The sequence below is a fragment of the Lutjanus erythropterus genome, chromosome 1, assembly GCF_056507025.1.
Source record: "Lutjanus erythropterus isolate fLutEry1 chromosome 1, fLutEry1.hap2, whole genome shotgun sequence".
NCBI lineage: Eukaryota > Metazoa > Chordata > Actinopteri > Lutjaniformes > Lutjanidae > Lutjanus > Lutjanus erythropterus.
In genome coordinates this window covers 37,425,733-37,444,293 of record NC_139317.1, presented here as the reverse complement: position 1 = coordinate 37,444,293, position 18,561 = coordinate 37,425,733, and the positions used below count along the sequence as shown (strand labels likewise).

The 18,561-nt window shown below is 37.8% G+C and overlaps 1 protein-coding gene and 1 pseudogene across 2 annotated transcripts; both read right to left on the bottom strand.

Annotated features, from left to right (window-relative positions):
* Nucleotides 1-532: 532 nt before the first annotated feature.
* Nucleotides 533-8,091, bottom strand: LOC146333236 (kelch-like protein 23; annotated as a pseudogene).
* Nucleotides 8,092-14,056: 5,965 nt separating this feature from the next.
* phospho2 (phosphatase, orphan 2) lies at nucleotides 14,057-18,102 on the bottom strand. 2 transcript variants are annotated; one of them, XM_084724998.1, is made up of 4 exons: nucleotides 18,008-18,102; nucleotides 17,298-17,375; nucleotides 16,955-17,049; nucleotides 14,057-14,992 (listed from the first exon to the last, which is right to left on the bottom strand). In XM_084724998.1, the coding sequence occupies exons 2-4, from the start codon at nucleotides 17,366-17,368 to the stop codon at nucleotides 14,427-14,429; spliced, it is 732 nt and encodes a 243-aa protein (XP_084581124.1). In that variant the 5' UTR covers nucleotides 17,369-17,375; nucleotides 18,008-18,102; the 3' UTR covers nucleotides 14,057-14,426. The 2 variants fall into 2 exon arrangements, with proteins under 2 accessions (XP_084581124.1, XP_084581131.1); XM_084725005.1 differs by lacking the exon at nucleotides 18,008-18,102 and adding an exon at nucleotides 17,788-17,969.
* Nucleotides 18,103-18,561: the final 459 nt, after the last annotated feature.

Genomic DNA, 18,561 nt, shown 5'->3' with positions numbered 1-18,561 from the left:
CTGTTATGTTGTTGAAATTTTATAATCTCACAGGTATTTTTGTAACATCTGTTCTGTGCATGATATTTCCTGTACTTTATGTAATGACATTCCTGCATGAGTGCTAAAATTTTACAACAAAATTTTCCACGCTGAAATGTTGTATATTATAGCTTTAAATATGCAGCTACACCCAGGAGATAGTTTTCTTAAAGACTGAAAACAGGGTAAAACAGCTAGCCTGTGTCCAAATGAAATAAAATCTTCCCTCCAGCACCTCTTAAGCTCACTAATGTTGTAACTTTTTTTGTTTAGTCTGTACAAAAAGCAAAATGTACAAATGAGAATGAGGGGGCAATGATTTCCAGTTTTCCCAACTGCTCTGGAAGAGGCAGAGGAGACAAAGCTTGGGAGAACCACAGATACCACAATAAAACTTAAACCAGTTGGTACATCACTGCCTGACTGGGGGTTGTTAAATCGTTTCACCCAATTGGCACTACAGTCGTTCCAAGATGAGGCGATGATGCAGTATTTTCCACACTAGATACAATTATAAACCATGCAAATGTGCTGCTTTGGGCAGATCTCCAACTAGGTCCCATGTATCTCTGTGAGGGTCATATTTCTCCATGCTCTGCAGGTAGGTCCCTTTAGAGTTGGAACAGCCCCCAGTGGCATAGACACAGCCCAGCATGGCCACCACCCCGCACTCCATCCTGCACTGCTTCATGCTGGCAAGCGGGATCCATTCCTCTGTGTCTGGGTCGAAGCGTTCAGTGAGGGGGGTCTGGCCCCCCACCAGGTACAGGCTGCTGTTCAAAGACACCAGGCACATCCTGTACCCTGCAGGGAGCAAAGACATGACTAGAACTGGGCTTCAATCCGTGCATTTTTATGTAAATTTAGATTAATGGAATTATAAATGGAAATTGGAAACCAACTATTTCTGGGTCCTGTCTGTCTGCATGTACAGTCAAGAGCAGTTGCCTTTTTATCCTTGAGAAGTTAGTTATTTGGTGTCAGAACTACCTGGATGGGGACAAGTGGTTAGGATACTCCACTCGTCTACATCCACTTTGTCACTCTGGATCTGACTGTAGCTACAGCTGCCCTTGAAGCCATAATTACCACCTGTGTTAGAATATTTTTCTGCCCATGTCATCTTTTAAGGAAAATAATATGACCCATGTTATAGTTGAAAGGCCCATGGCGTCTACTGAGCCTACTGACAAGATAATGGATTAGGTTACTCCTAGCAAGATGTTGAAGACGCCTTTACTCTCTGTATGTTGTGCTGTCAGAAAGTTCTTTGTCAGACTTTGTTCATCTTGGACGTTGTGTGACCCAGGCCTGTAATAAACTGTTGAACGAATCTCCTTGGGAAGAACAACTACCACAGAAAACCATTGTAGCAACCTGCTACATACATAGATGTTGTTTCCCAAAGCAGTCACAGAGGCATTCACTGCACCTGTAACAATGGACAGCATTGTGTCAGTTTATCGTAATAGTTTGACAAGGCTTATTTGCTTTCTTTGTTCAATGAGAAGATTGATTAATATGATAGTAGGGCTACAGTCAGCAGTCAGTTAGCTTAGTTCAGCATAACAACAGGAAAGATGTTTCAGCCTGGTCTCACCAAATAACATATGAGTAACATGCAAAAGTCTTTGTGAGTTTAAAATAAGAAAACCATATTGCTTTAGAGCTATTAGGAGCCCAAATCCTCTGACCAGTCAAATGACCAATCATGTCTTTGCTGATCAATGAACGGTTTCATTACATTAAAAAAAAGAAAGAAAGGAATAGGGGTTGATGAGTGTCTCCTTCAAAATTGAAGTATGACTCCACTGAGGGGCCTGAGGTGGCAAATCCTGACATATACAAATACCTTATTGAATCTCCTGGTGACGTATTTCTGATATGTTTCACCGTTTAAGACACCTTTTTATTGTTTCAGTAGTCTGTCCACTGTGGCGTTATGATAAACTAATTACATCACAAACATCAACATGCTTGCAAAAAGTTTTTTCAATTTGGCACGAGCACTTTAACAGCACTTGTTTTTACCCAAAAGTGGGCATGGTCACAGGAAGTGACATGTGGCTACTCTCATATATAGTATAGAGTAACAGTGTATATATGCAGGATTTGGGGTAGATGGATGGGTCAAAATAACACAGGAGACCATTGTTCGTGTCTCATGTCTCAAAACCAAAAGTCAATATTAACTTATTTTAACTTACGTATGTAAGTTAACATAAGAAATATACTTAACTTACACCACATACATGTCACATACGTAATGTAGTACGTGACTAAATTTACATAACTAACATGCTCTTAACTCAAACCACAGTCTTTTCCTAAACCTCTCCAAGTAGTTTTGGTTTCTAAACCAAACTGTTAAGGTTTCACAACCTGTCTATTTTTACCAAGGTGACAAAGGTCACCTGACTTCGTGCTTTCCTGCATGTCCAAAACTCATATAATGGTGTAAAATTGCACACAAAAAGCATAAAATGCCTGAATGACTGGATAGTGACTCACAGGTGGGTCACAGGACATTCTGTTTCGGTCACAAAATAACTAAAAGCATGTGGAAGAAATTCAGCAAATTTAAGATGTATTATTATTGAATAATTATTTATTATTATTTAAAATATTTAAAATTTGTATATCATTTTAGAAGAAAAAACAAGAGCCTGTCAATGCCATATAAATACAATTCAAGTAGGCTTAAATGTCCTATATTGTTTTCCTGATGAGAAGAAATCAGAACAATGAGATGGCCTGGTAATTCAGCCTAAAAGCGTTAATTTCTCATTTATAGAATATTTAACATGTTAATCAGGCTTATGGTGTAAGACATTGTTGAGGTTTGTTGGGTTAATGTCCAGTGGCAGGGTTGAGATGGTTTTGTTTGGATGAAAGGGTTATGAACCTGCCCACTGCCTTAACCTCGACATCCTGGTTCTCATCTTCTAGGACAGTCCTAAGGCTGCCAAGATCCAGTCTTTGATCATGTCCTGAAACCTGCAGCAGATTGTTCTACCTGAAATTAAATTACTTGAGGGTATTTTACTCAGAATTGTCACTTTGGCAACCATAGCTTATAAAAATATGTGGAAAAAATTCAAATGACATGAAATTCAGAAAAGTATTTCTCTGCTTTCAATTTGTGTTCATGCTAAAAAAAATTACTATTTCAACACTGCTTCTTTCTCCAGGGTACGGCACGTGTGGAGCTGGGAGAACGCCAGCAAGCCCAGGCAGTTGTCTACATCCAGCAGACGCACCGGGAAGGCCTTGCAGGCACTCTTCACCGCTCTGATCTGGAGCAGGTCTTCAACAGCCTTCAGCGAGCTCTCCACACTCAGCTGGGTTAGGGTGAGTCTGGAGGAGTAGATGTAGTCTACAAGGCTGATAAGACCTCCACCTCCACTATCGGCAGCCTGGGAGGAGAGGAGAAGTTCTGAAGTGAGGAAAGTGCCAATCTTAAGACTACCAGGATAAGGACAAGCCTACTGTTTCCTCACTGTTAGACTGTAGCCTTTTTAATGGGTTAAGGGCTTTGGATTGGGGGGGCTGAGAATACAAGGCCCTCATGTGAGGAAAGCCAATAAAGATACTAATACTACAAGACTTGAAGGGGCCCATACAGCTGAGGTTCTCTTTGGGTTTTTTTCTCCACCAATATAGGATATATACTGGGGATCCCCTAATATATGTCCCTTGGAATATTTTTACATAGCCTTATTTTTTACACTTCTACTTAGTTAAGCCAAAGAACAGCACAAAAGAAATACATTAGAACCATATTAGACATATATTAAAAATATTCACACTGTGTCAACACAAAGTACCCATGTAGACAAATCTGGTTTCCACCATTAAAGGGTGATTTGATGACTGGTGGGATAAAGATATGTATACCATATATTTATTAATCTAGAATTTAAGCATATAATCTATGAACTATTTTAGCTTTAAAGCTATAATATGTAAAATTTCCACATTAAAACGTTTTAAAATACTAGACATGTTATATATTTTGTTGAGTTGTGTACTTAAATTATCCAGATTGTTTCCAACAATGTTCAAACATAGAGAAATCTATAATTTATTCAAGGTAATGGTGCATTTCCTGCTAGCTAGTTTGTCTAATTTCCTGGAAAACACGGGATGTGTCAGATACGTCCAAGAGTGAGGAAACAAGTCGACCAATGTGACTATACCCAAATTTATATTTATTTGACTTCATGACCATAATTTCAGCCTGGGTCACATCAAACAGCTGTCATGATTCCACACTACTTCACAACATCATTAAACTGCCAATGGCAGAGCTTAAAAATGTAAATATTATTTGTTGAAATATGAGGCCTTTTGTAAGAAATTAATTAAATAAATATGTTTCTGTTATATGGTGGTGGTATATCAAGATGAATTAAATAAATTAATCTGACAACTTTTTATGAATTTATGGTGCCACAGACCCCTTGGGGGTCCCTGCACCTCTATTGAGAACCACTGCCATAGAGAATGTCTATATACAGAGTGCAGAATTCTGTTCTATGTCCCAGCAATGTAGCACCTAATACATGAAAGGAACATCTACTGTTGGTGATATTATGGTAGCATATATTGAAAATTCTCCTGGAAGTTATGTGTTGAAGTGTAAACTAAGTCTGTATATGTTGTTTGTTGTCTGGCATACATGCCAACACCCAACTTTTTTTTTTTTTTTTTTTTTTTTGGAAACCTTTGCAAGATTTTAAACCAATTCAAATTACTAGTTATACAAGTGGCAGTCTTATAAACCAACAGTTATTATAAAACAATAGCAAATCAAGGCTAATGAAAGGTCAACAGAAGCAGTCTCTTGCTTTTTTCATAGCTGTAACTTCACTATACTTAAGTTACATGGAATTGCAATCATTTCCACACAACTTCTGCTCCGCGTCAACATTTTGCAGGTTTCTGTTTGACTGTGCAGCCAGGACTTCAACTCCTTAACATTCCAGACAGTCATTTCTGCTACAGGTAGCCTATTACAGGTATCAGTTTTTCACCTGGGGGTGTTGTTATCCTCAAAGTTATGTTTATGTTAAACTCCCACTTCACTTCACACTTTTCTCATCGTGGATTCACTTGGATGAGCTTCACTGTGCAGAAAGAGTTCCACATTCATTTGCTGAAGTAAAGTTTCTCTGTGCGCTCCATAAATCTGATTCTAAGATGTGGACAAACAAGCATGGTTTTCTGGTATCATCATGGACCAACATGCAGCTTGAAGAGTTACTTAGCAGACTTTTTACACAGCAACCATTGTAACATGGAATGGTAGAATAAACACAATTTCGGTTCACTTCCACTCAAATCAAACTTGAGTCAGGGTGCTGTTATTGTGCAGGTTGGCTTAGCAGCAAGGCTCGACTATGCTAAATGGAATGTGTGAAGCCCATTACATACAGATGAAATGCTTTTTCAATGCTTTTGAGGTAATTTATAGATAGCATGAAAAATCCTTTCTGTCTTTTCTCTTACAGGGAGATCAGGGGGTCAGGGAGAGCTGGAGTACAGTATACTGCTTGAGCAGGTAGGGCTTCATAGTCCCTCTAAAGGCATAGCAGATGTTTGCAAATACAAGCAACACGGGACATGAACCAAGGTTGTCCACTTGAATGACAGCCTTTAAATCACTAAATCATTAAATTTGCAGCGTCTCCTTGACTGGACGATGAAAGGCCAACAGGGTGTTCACAATGCTGTGAGCCACAATATGAACCAGCGTACTCCTGTCTATAGTGTTGTTATTATTTTGTCATAAATTCATATCTCTTATTCATGCATTTAACATTGCCCTTAGTGGTTCTCAGTCACTCATCCATATACGTTTGAATACAAGAGTGTATTCCTGCAATATTTAGTGTTGCTTAGACAATGAGACAAGGCAGACACTTGATTTGATGCAGATGAACAAGGTGGGTCAGTGCTGACTGCCTGCAGATGGCAGCGGGGCATCGAACACGAGTGCTCATCTCTCTTTAAATGGTACAATCCATCCATGATGACCCTTCCTCTCCCTTTCTATCACATACTCATACATACTGGACCTGACAGGGCTGCATGTCCTCTCCCTCATGGCCGCAGTGGACATGACCGTGAAGTTTGAGCTGCGTGCACAGAGTGCCACCTTGTGGCGGTGCAGGGCCTCGGCCAGAGGAGCACTGCAGGGAGATGTCTGCGAACAGGCCTTCAGAGCAGAAGCCTCTCAGGGCATCCAGGGACAAAAATATAGACAGTGCAGCCGCCCTGAGGTCCGTGGGGGTGGGGGTGGGGGCGTCCTCCAACAATTTGTTGGGCGGAGAACAGGTCCTTGCAGGTGACTCAGGTTGCAACCACAGAAATACACCATGTGTTCAAGAATAATAGTATCATTTGCTATAAATGTTCTTGAAAAGGCAAACCCATCTCTGATATGGTTTTGTTTCTTTCTTTAAAAAAGAAAAGACTATCTATATACCACAAAATTCTTACTTACTGTACATAAACTATAACATCTATTAAAAATATTAAAATTCAATGCATACTTAAATGCATACACTTAAATGCAATATAAAGAAATCAAAAATGGGGAAGATTTTAATAAATATGAAGTATATATATCTGTTGTCCCTCTAACATAAACTTGATAAATCTCTGTCATAAACAAATATGCATCAGTTTTCTTTTATTTAATTATTTTTTGCCCTCAAAAGAAAATTGACAAGGCAGATTTTACAAAATGCATGCCCCTTTCCTTAAGGGGGCTTTCCTTAAGAAACAGGAATTCATCTGAGGAAGACTGATTTTAAGAAGCCACATTGTTGTCCGTTGTCTTTTCTCCTTGGCTTTCAACACCATGTGTGATGTTGAATGTATTGATGTTTTTTTTATTTTTTGTTTATTCTATTCTATTTTATTTATATTTATTGATATATATTTATTTTTATCTGTTTATTGTTCTGTTTTTATTGTTTTAAATTGTATAGCTGTTGTATGTCTTTTAATCTATTCATGTATTTTATTTCTGTACAGCACTTTGGTTCACTGTGGTTGTTTTAAAGTGCTTTACAAATAAAGTTGGATTGGATTGGAACATTAGACGTTTTAAGTCTTATAAGGCGTATACACACTGTACAGTGTCAGAAACAGGTTGTGACAATGAAAAGCGAAAAAGGTGTGAAAATTTGTCAGGAGAAATACAGAAGAGTGTTGATCTCGGGAGGAAAATTTGATTAAAATGATATTTTCTTACATGCTATCTTATAAGGCGTATCTTAGAAGATCATTCTAAAAAAAAGAATCCAAGAGAAAGGCCAAAGCTGGAACGCTGGATTCTTATTTTATCCAAAACAATTCTGGATGAAATACTGGCTGTGATGGCAGCATACGATAAATTCACCTTCAACAGTAGGCTGCTGGCTGTGACTGAAGAAAGACAAAATTTGAGGAATCCAGCCGAAATCTCACACCAAGTGAGGAAAAGCTGTTTTAGAGTTGGAATGTATCTGACATTGCAGCATGCATAGTGCCAGTCTCAGTTTCAAAATAAAGGATTCTGGATTTCAAAATAAAGGCTTCAAAAGAACAACGTAAAACTGCACGGAAGTTATTTAACATTAAAAATGAAATGACATTATTAAAAAGAACACCAATAACAAACACTAAATGCAAATGCTGACCCACTGAACATCTTTTGGAGCAGTTTTGGAGAGGGTTGGAAGAATGTGGATTGGAAGAATGGTTGGACACAAAACACATGAACTACGCTCCAATTATATAAGTAGAATATCTTATTTATATGGTGTTTTGTGATGATAGGCAATGATGACTGCTGAGTAATGTTGGTGTTGTCCAATGTCTATTCAATCATGTGATGACTTTCACTGTCAGAGTGACTCAGAGTAACTCATTTGACTGTAAAATTCACCACATTGTTGGTAAAATATGTTAATAGCGTGTGTGTGTGTGTGTGTGTGTGTGTGTGTGTGTGTGTGTGTGCGAGTGCGTGTGTGTGTGTGTACTTATACTTACTTTGTACTCGTCACTACTGAAAGTCATACACATAGAGAGTCTGTGGCATTACAAAGTTTGACTCAACGTCGAAGCAACAAAACTGAAAAACAGCCATGTCATGTACTTGTCATGTAGTTTTGAATACATATTGTCAGTTTGATTATGACAAATACATTTTAAATATTTATGCATGCATTTAAATTCTCTTTTGGGCTTTCTATGACAAAAAGCTGTGTTTTGGATATATCAGGAAAGAGGGATGTAAATGACTGTGGTGCCGTACGGTCTCTCATGCCATTGTTCAGTTTGGTGTGCAAATGAGACAGTTGCCTGCTGAAATCAAGGATTGCTCCTTTAAATATTTATCACCTCATCATGCATAATAAATTGTGTTATGGTCATATCATACATATACATGCATCATTTGGGGTGTTAAATTATCATGTTGAGTATCTCCTATAGATCTGGTTTCTGTCAAACAGCTCTGGTTATATATGAAAACACATTAGAAATCCATGAATAATGTTATACGTAAGGCCAATGCTGCCTTTTGTATAATGATTTGTAGCTTCGGAGCTCATTGGCTGTGGATATTGCCCCTTGCTAATGAAATTTTAAATAGCTATGTCTCTGGAGCAAATAGGATAAAGTTTCCATAAAAAAAAATAAAATATCATAGTTGGAGCATGACACATCAGTGGAATGGATGATGAACAGTACACACTTGATCAACATGGATTTGATGTCCACTGAATTTCAAAAGTCTTTGCAAAGACAACAATTTAAATGCACAACATTTAAATTCTGCTGAACATTGTTGGAAACATTTGGGAAACTGAATGTTTAAAAATCAACAAACTATATAACATAAGTCTGGTGTTTTAGACATTTTAGACATAGACATTTTAGTGTGGAAATGTTACACATTATAGATTTCTCTCCTTACTAAAAATAAATGTGACAAATTGTGAGGGTGATTCTTACATGACATGGCCTTTAATTTGGTTATATTGATCTGCCATTGATATTAAACACATATGACAGACACGTGAGGCCAGAATAACTTCTAATTATGACTTTCAAAAGACTTGCTTATGTATGAACACACACTTTCTTTCTTTGTATCTTCCCTTCACACCCCATAATGAATGTGTTGTAGACACAAACAGCCGGTTGATCCATGGACAATGCTGTATGTGAGGACACAGAACCAGCGATTATAGTTACACCATCATGACATAAATGCAATAACTCACAATATGTGGGATTCAATCTGTGGTCATGCAGAGACACCAGCTGTTTCTGGCCTCAGCTCCAACCCTTCAGAGTAAACTAGTCCAAACTTCCAAGACTTGTATCCCAGTTTGACAGTCTCACTGTTGAGCCTGGCTGTTACTTATGCAACTAAGCATCTTCCTTTAATACAGCAAGCATCTTCCAAAGCTTCTTCCCACTGAAGAGTGAATTCAAGAAGTAAACAAAGCCTGCTGAGTCTTGGACCATAATACCAGGTTAGATCCTAGGCAAGAGCTGTCTCTGTGAGCTGTTGGCCTGCATCCCTCTCCAAATCCATCTTCAAATCCCTATACATTTGTGCCAATCTAGTGATGTTTGTTTTGTTTTGTTTTTTTCTGTCAGTGTTGGGAAGGAATCTTTTGCATCTTCACAGGATGTGTCTGTCTATCTGAAGAGAGAGGATATATCAGCTCTTCAGTCAGCCACTGGTTGAAGTTTTTGTGGCATCAGCTCATAATAAGTTGTATAACAAAAAATAATGATGATGAAATAATTGGTACTAAATTTCATATATTTTTTAATGTCTCACCATTTACAGGGGACAAAGCCTACTGACTTTGGTGATCCCCTGAACTTTGATCTAGTTTTCATTTGTATCCTGATCATTTTTGTGATTTTTCCTTTAGCACCATCATGAGGTTCACATTAACAGATTCAATTAGGTTCACACATTCATGCTACCCTCAGGATGAATTGTAATCACTTTGGCGATCACTTATCTTTTCATCTAGCGCCATCAACAGGTCAACAACAAATTAATGTTGACCAATAGGCAAGTTATTAAGTTTTAACAAGGGATGGCCCAAATGGAGCACCACAGTGATGAGAGGACCAGTTCCTTTAAATGATCCACTAGATAAGGTAAATAGTTTAAAGAGCATTATCCTCTCATGGCAGGGGTGGGCAATTATTTTTCATAGGGCGCCACATGAGAAATTGATGAGGCTGCCATGGGCCAGACACAAATTATATAAGATTCAAATAATGGCCAAATCTCTAATAATTGAATGATCAGAAGTGTTCTATACAGGGCTCTTTTACTGTTGGTCACCCGGTCTGAATTGCCATGTGATGAATTGTTGGCTAATACTTTGTTGGCAATGTCAATCCGATCACATTTCCCGCACACACACACAGACACACGCAGTCACTTGGATGTTGGTTGTTTTATATTATATGTAAAAAGGTCAGAAATATTTATATGTGAGGAGTTAGTTGTAATTAGCAGTAGTTTGTTTATTTTATTGTTTTGACTTTAAACGTCCTAATTGTGATTGGTTGGGGGGAAAAAAATGCATCCGAGCATCTCTGTACTTTAGTGTGATTTTGCCTGAACAAAAGCGGTCCAGCTGCACAATTTTGCCCTGAAGAAAACTAAATAAGTTTTTTAAATAAAGTGCACCTCTTTCCACAGTAATGCATGTGCATATATTTTTTATATCTATTTTTCATAGAAAGTTATTTCAATTTAAACATGTTAAAAAATACCATTCATATTGCCAATTAGTGGCAACATGTCTCATGTGGCTTTGCTTCCTGAAAGTATTATTCCACCCCGAGACAAAAGGCCATACCCACTCCAAACCCTAATTTTATTGGCGACAGACATGTCATGTAATATATGTTTTTTTTATTAAAAAACAATCAAAGGGGTGGTGTGAGGTCCAAAAAGAGAGTTCCTTGCTTGCCATACAGGATTTATAGAGGATTATAAAATGAAAGGACTCAGAGAAAAGGGCACAAGTACAAATCCATCTGCTACTTCAGCAAGACGGACACCTTGGATTTATCAACACACAGGACAGATATCAGACTGCTGATATTTCAGAGCCATGATCGGGGGCCATAGATTCTAACGTGTACAAACCTCAGTCAGATAAACGATCAGTCAGTCAGACGGATTATTCAACTAAACAACCCCCTGCATTCTGGAGGGAGACGGGGGTGGCAGGTGAATAAGAGGGGGATGCATTTTGGTCACTTTGCTAACAAGCCGCATGTCATCTCTCCTCAAATCACATTAGAGAATGTGTCATATACTTTGGTTTATGGCTAATTAAATGCAGACAAGGGAAGACATTCCCATCAGCCTCAGTTGTACTTTGTGTTAATTAGCACCTTAAGTACAACTTCACAGAACCACTCACATGTATGTAGACATGTTTATGTGTTCTAAAAGGACATTTGAAATAAATTATTTCATTCTGTCTTGATAATATTAAGCTGTTTATGAAGGCTTGTGCATGGCATCTAATGGACTGCATTAGATGTTCCTATTATTTTGTTCATTGCATTTATGTATGCAGAGGAAAACTTATAGAAAGGTCTTAAAATATAATGCATCCATGACAGTTTCACAAAGGCTAATTAAGTAATGGACTGTTAAGATTGTTGTTTGATTGCACTGCAGTGTCCCTGATGTTTCTTTTTTCCTGGTCAGTCAGTGAACAGTAGCCTACAAAAAAGAAAAAACGGATACAAGAGGTTTCTCTTTTTATTTGCATCAATAGAATTAGAAGATTAAGAATAAACAAATAATATTTCGCATGACAGTCTCAAAAACTTATCTCAATGCATGTGTCCAGTAGTATAAACCAGCTAGAAAAAAGAAACAAACCTAGATAAAGTCCAAAGAATATTCCAACTCGATCCAGACAGTTTCCTAGTTATCTGGATAACATCACTAAATAGAGTCTGAAACCTTCTCAAATGGTCGGATGGATGTAAAAAAAAAAAAAAAAAAAAAAAAAGTGCTGTTGAATTTTGCTCAGGAAAGTTATCCACATAACTAAGTACATATGGACAGACTTGGATTTTTTGTTCTTCTAGCTTAAACAAACAGTTGAGGCTTAGGACATTCAATAAAGTCAACTCAGAGTTACCATGGTCAGGTTAATCCAAACCTGGTTTAAATAATCCAGACAGCTTTACACGTATGAGTTGAAGCCATAGACCTGAGATGTTAAACAGTTAAAATATATAAAGGAGAGAGTTGTTCACAGCCAGAGTTGCACACATTAGATACACTGCATGAACAGAGTTGTAGAAATGGAACTTATCTTTCTTAAGACAACTTAGACACATTCTGAGAAATTTATTTGGTGAGAAACAGCCAGGAAATAGGACATTAATAAATGTTTAAACAATGGAAACACCGTTTAATTTCTTTAAAGGGTGAGTCCATCATTTATTTACTTATTTTCTGAGGGTTGTATATCATTCTTTAGCTTCCCAGCGATGTTCCTTATGTGTTCAAATCCGACCACTCAAACTGAATCTGGGTTCATTTCGCAATAATGACAAACTCACGTTACATTATCCCTTACTTAGCCTATAGAACAACTGAGGTAAGTTAATGTAGAGGTGTTGCATTAAAAATAGAGGCTACAGCCCTGATCTAAAGTTATATTTTCCTTTCACCCGTGACTTTCCTACTCACAAGTCAAAGTCCTGTAAGAAAAAAAAAGAGACCTTTTACAACTTAATATATACTGGTAACATAAATAAAATCAAGTGTATTAGTATGTTTTGTAGCTCAAGTGCTCTGAGAGATTCACACATGACTGATAACTGATATTTATAAACTTGGACATATTTGATAAAATCTTGTGTTTTAGTGTGATTGGAAGATGTAAAACCAGCTGAGCATCACGGTGGAGAGTTGATACTTGGAAATTATCCTGAGGTTTATGTCCTTAAGGGAACAGTTTCTGGACGGAACAAGTTTACTTTTACATTTTTTTTACTGTTTGTGTTGCTTGCCTGCACTTTTGCACTTTTCAAATTGTAAATATTTTACCTTTCCCGTACTTCTGTTACCCTGTAAAGCACACTGAATTGCCCTAGTATATTAAATGCACTTCAGCTAAATATGAAGATAAAGCCAGGAGTCTATTAGCTCATCTTAGCACAGAGGTTATAAAAGCAGAAGGTGGGCTTCACCCACTGCTCAAGTCTGGTGTGTGTAATTTGGTTAGAGTGATTGTTCAGAGGTACAGTGTTGGGGAATTTTACTTTTTTCCCATTTTCCCATAATCAGAAACTAATTAATTGGATTTGGACGGACATTTTTCTATATGTTTATGTATTAAGTCTGAGGTTTTCTTTTTCCAAGCTTTGTCTGTGTGGAGGCTCATCCACTCCCACTCACTCTGAAAACCTCTGGCCGAGCACAAAGACTGGATCTGCCAACTAGCGCCATTGAAGCTAAATAACACATTTTGTTTGTTTAAATGTTACCAATTAACACATATTCCATTTGTTTCAGTTAATTAAAAAATTAGACATATGTTTTCAGCTAACAGGTGCTGGTGGGCAGGTTTATTTTACCTTTGAGCTGAATAAGACCAGCTGTTTCCAGTCTTAGCACCAAGTAAAGCGAACTGCTGCTGGCTATAGCTTAATATTTACTCTACAGACATGAGAGCAGCATCAGTCTTCTCATCTAACTATTAGTAAGAAACCAAATAAGTGTGTTTGCCAAAATGTAAAGGTATCCTTTCTACATAGCATGATACTTTTAGGGCACCTGATGCCATTATAATAGATTGTTTGAATATGATGTCTGAATTTTAGTTTTAACTTGCTATTCCTCCTTTCCAAGGTTCTCTCCCATTTACTGCACCAGGCGCCTGAAAACAATTAAGATGTTGAATACTATACTAAATATACCCTTACTAAATTATGATTCAGTGTCAAACATACACAGCATGTGTAAACCTTGTTCATGTAATGTATTTGTATTGTAATTGGGCTCAGTGCCTCAAATCTCCACCTCCACCTCTAAATAAACGACAAACCCTTCATCATAACGGAGTCCAACCTTGTTTGAGCAGCTCGTTACTGTTTTCAAAGAACATATAATATCCTGCAGGCGAATTCAGACATTTTTAGGACTAAATGAAAATCCTTTTAGCATTACAAATGTACTTAGAAATTTTAAAAATACTCTCTTGATAATGTTAAAAAAAATAATAATAATCAAATATGGGGAGCAGCATGTTCCCTCTTCAGTGCAAACTCAATATCTGCTTTAAGTGCAATATTTCGGTTAGGACTGATAAGTCGGTCCAGTATGGCCCTGGCTACGACTGCAAACTTGCTTTCAGTTCCTCAAGGATGTCAGTGCCACTGCTCCACACAATGACTTTAGCTTTTAGAGAGGTGTTGTCTTCCTGAGCTTCCATCTTGGCCAGCAGTTTCTCCAGGGTGTAGCCCCGCCTGGGCATCGCAACATCGTGGCCTCTCAGACAGGAAGTAGGGCAGAGATCATTCCCACCATCCCCCACGTAAAATATCCGCTTGTACTCCATGCCTCCCTGAGACCGCTCCGACAGGTACAGCTCCAGCACCTTCTTCTTACAGAGGTTGACGGGGCACCGGTTGCAGTCGTGAGAGTGGTAGCACTGCACCTCCATGTGCCCAAGCTCGTTGATCCTAGCCGGGTTGGTGAAGACCTTATCGACCGCTGCCTGGAGCCCAGAAGCACGGAGGATCCAATCGATGAACATGGTGTTGGAGTCAGAGATGACGATGCAGTCGATGGTGCTTTTATGCTCCGATATGAATGTCAGCAAGTCTGTCATTCCAGCTGTGAAAGGGATGGTCTCCATCACACTGCGGACCTGGTCGGGGCTGACCTCCTGGTCTCCTGGATGGACAGACAAAAACAGAAGGCAGAAAAAAGGTCAGACAACTGAAGAATAGGCAGGTTGGAGGCAGCAAGAAAAATGCTCATGTATCAGTATTTGAAATCCTCTAGAAATCTGGCTTGAAATAGTAAAGATAGCAAAAATGCATATATGATATCAAAGTTGAGTGTCTCATTACGTAACCACAAAAATCTAAGTGAAAATAAGCATTCATAAGACTACGTAGAGGTGGCAGGACACATATTGATTGACATCTCCTTCAGCAGTGCTGGCACGGAAGCTAAGCAATGCATTGCTGTGGACGGGGCCAACAGAAAAACTTATTTTAGCCATTTAAAAAAGATACATATAGAAAAAAATGGTATGGCATTGGTGAATTAAGCACATGCACAGGGCCCCAGTGGCCACTACAAGGCCCTAAGAACATATGAAATGTTTCAAAAGAGAGCTACATATTAGACCAGCCATTCCTAAACTCAAGAACAACACAGACAAATTTGAAATCTGAAAAACTTCCGTGGCCACCCAAACCTTTAATCACAAACCTGATCAACACACAAGACTAACTGTACCCAGATATGTTCCAGCATTAATGTGACAGCTCACCAAATTCAGTGTAACTGTTACACTAGGTCAGGTAAACAAAAAACACAATGTAATTTTAATCCCATGTCTTTATTCATTTAGTTCAGATTACGCTATTTTATTTTTTTAACTGAACCCTAAATATCTGATGGTACTTTCAACCTTAAAGTTTCAACTTAAAAATGTTTAATTTATTTAATTTTCATGCCCTCTCAAAGCCAACCTGCAGGGCCTTCTTGGCCCACAAGTGGGCCACAGCCCACACTTTGAGAATCACTGTATAAGACCTTTATTATGCCAATGGCAATCATATATATAACTATATATGTGTATGTATGTGTGTGTGTATTTATATACATATGTAGTTCTCCAGGTAAAGTGGAAGGGCCCCCAACTAAAATCTTGGCCCCTGCTGTCTTGGTCTGGGTCTGTTCTTGTTATTGTGTCCTTTGGTGTTTCAAGTCATTAGTTTAGATCTGAACTAACATTACTTGCTGCTGATTGAGGCAGCGTAAACCACAGAGGTTTGTTTGCACTTGTTTAGATTAGACAACTGCCATTAATTTTTATGATTTGTTTGTGGAATTAACTGCAGGATTTCAAGAATAAATGTCAGAGTATAAGCACACCCAATTCAAATCCAGTATCAGGAATGTGTGAAAGAAATGAAATAAATAACAATATTTCAAAATTGGATTTAAACTCATTTCTAATTCTTATACTACTACTACTGCCACACTCACACTTTTGCTTACTATTATTTGCACATGACCTGAAAATACATATTTATAAATACATATTTGCTGTTGAAAATTAGAGTTTTCAGTGTCTTTAGGCAGGAACATGGATGGATGGATGGATGGATGATTGCAGGGCTCAACAAAAGGATTGTCCACTTGCCCAGGGCAAGTAATATGCGATGTCAGGCTAGTAAATCCAGCAACTCACTTACCTGACCTGGCAAACAGTAAAAAAGAATTATATGATTACACTATTTTGACTAGCACTTAACTGTTTAAACAATTTTTCATGCAACAGTGACAGAAAATGCTGTTTTTAGCCTCTCAAAAATGTGGAAATTTCCTGCTTTCCTCCATTTATTAACTTATTAAACTGAATATCTTTGGTTATGAACTTGAAGTAGTGGGATCACTATTTTTTGACATTTTATAGACCCTGCAGCCCAGATTAAACAACTCAAGTCTTTGTTGTTATTTGATAACAGCAAATAAAAAAGCCAATTTGTACAGTGACTGACTTCAGGCAAGCAGATTTCTGACCCACTTGTCTGACAAAAAAATCATTAATGTTGAACCCTGGAATAAATGAATGAACTACTTAATTAATGGCCAACAAACACAATAATAAATTCTCACCTATGTAGTTCATCACTCTGCCCATGAACTCAGTCCAGTGGCCTTTTCTGTAGGAATTCTTCACAGAGTCAGGAAGAGTCTGACCTGGGAGACATCTGGGAGGAGAGAAAACACAAAAGTTCAAAGTGATGATGTGACTTGTAATAAAACAAATATTACAACAAGTACTCTGTGGTCCTATATTGTATAGTGATCCTTTCAGTGTAATATTTTAATCTCCTTTACCAAATACTCTTGGTGATTAATATACAGTTTGCAGCAATAAATTCTATACCTTACATAACTTAGTATGTGTTGTATTTTATACCGATTAAGTAATTGATTCAATCAATATATAATTTACCTGATCACCCAAGTGTCGCTGTTGTCATCGACCACAGTGTGGTCAAAGTCAAACACCATCAGAGTCTTCATTTTTCACCTGGAGAAAAGACAACACGTTCAAATACAGAACAATGTACACTAAGAGGCAATTGTTAATTTTGGAGCGAAACGCAAAAAAATAAAAAATAAATAAATAAATAAATACTTATTATTATCTAATATTCTTGTTAGATGTTACGCATGTTTGCTCAGTCCAGTCGTCACATTAAGGTTAGGTAAACATGTAACATTATCTACTTTCACTATCAGCTGTTCTGCCAGCTACGCTCATCCAGCTTATGTTTTTAACCGGCACCAATTGTGACTGGTCCTAATAAACTACACCACCAAACTGTCAAATCTCAATACTTTGCTCTCTTATACATGCCGATTGTACCAAAGTGCCCCTATTAATCCTGACCTGTTGTGACTTATTTTCGATCTACTATAAAGGTTACGTTTGAACTCACTCTGTTTTAACTGAGTTGTTTTTCATAAGAAGTCTGGTGTAACCTCGTCTCCTTACAAGTAACCGGCCTAGCAGCCCGGCCGGCTAATTCTTCCATTCAGATTCTGCTTCAGCGGTTCAGATCAGGTTCAGGAAGAATAACAAGTATTACATTGATTTCAACACTGGTGTAGACCCAGGTCAGGGGTCAATACAAAAAACCACATATTTGACAAACTGACCTCAACCTGCTTGATTAAAGTCCAGCGCTCCGTCGTCTTTCTCCTCGACTTCTGGTGTTAAAAAAAAAAAGATGTGCAAGAATTCTGGACTCATTACCGCCCCCTGCTGGTGAAGTGCCGCCTTCTGGACTCTTTCATGATCAATATTATGATAACGATGATAATAATAATTGTTATTATTATAGCAACAGTGGTTCATACATGTCCCATATAAACACATACGTTGAGATCTTAAATATTTTTATTTTAGAAAGAGTATGTGAGGTTAAATTATAATAAATAATTTTGTATAAATAGTGCCAAAATGTATGCACTTGTCGCAGTATATTTTTAACATTCCCGACCAAAGCACTGAGTATGCACAACTGAAAATTTCTATGTTTGTCTTTCCTACACTAAATGGAACGAGACTGTAGTTAATATTATTGGTACCACCTGTATTTACCCCACAATTTCTTATCAATATAGCTGTCGTGAGAAGGTCTGAGTCAGAGCGTCCTTGAGGGTGTAATGTCACATTTTGACCACTGGGTGGCAGTAACACACAACATGCA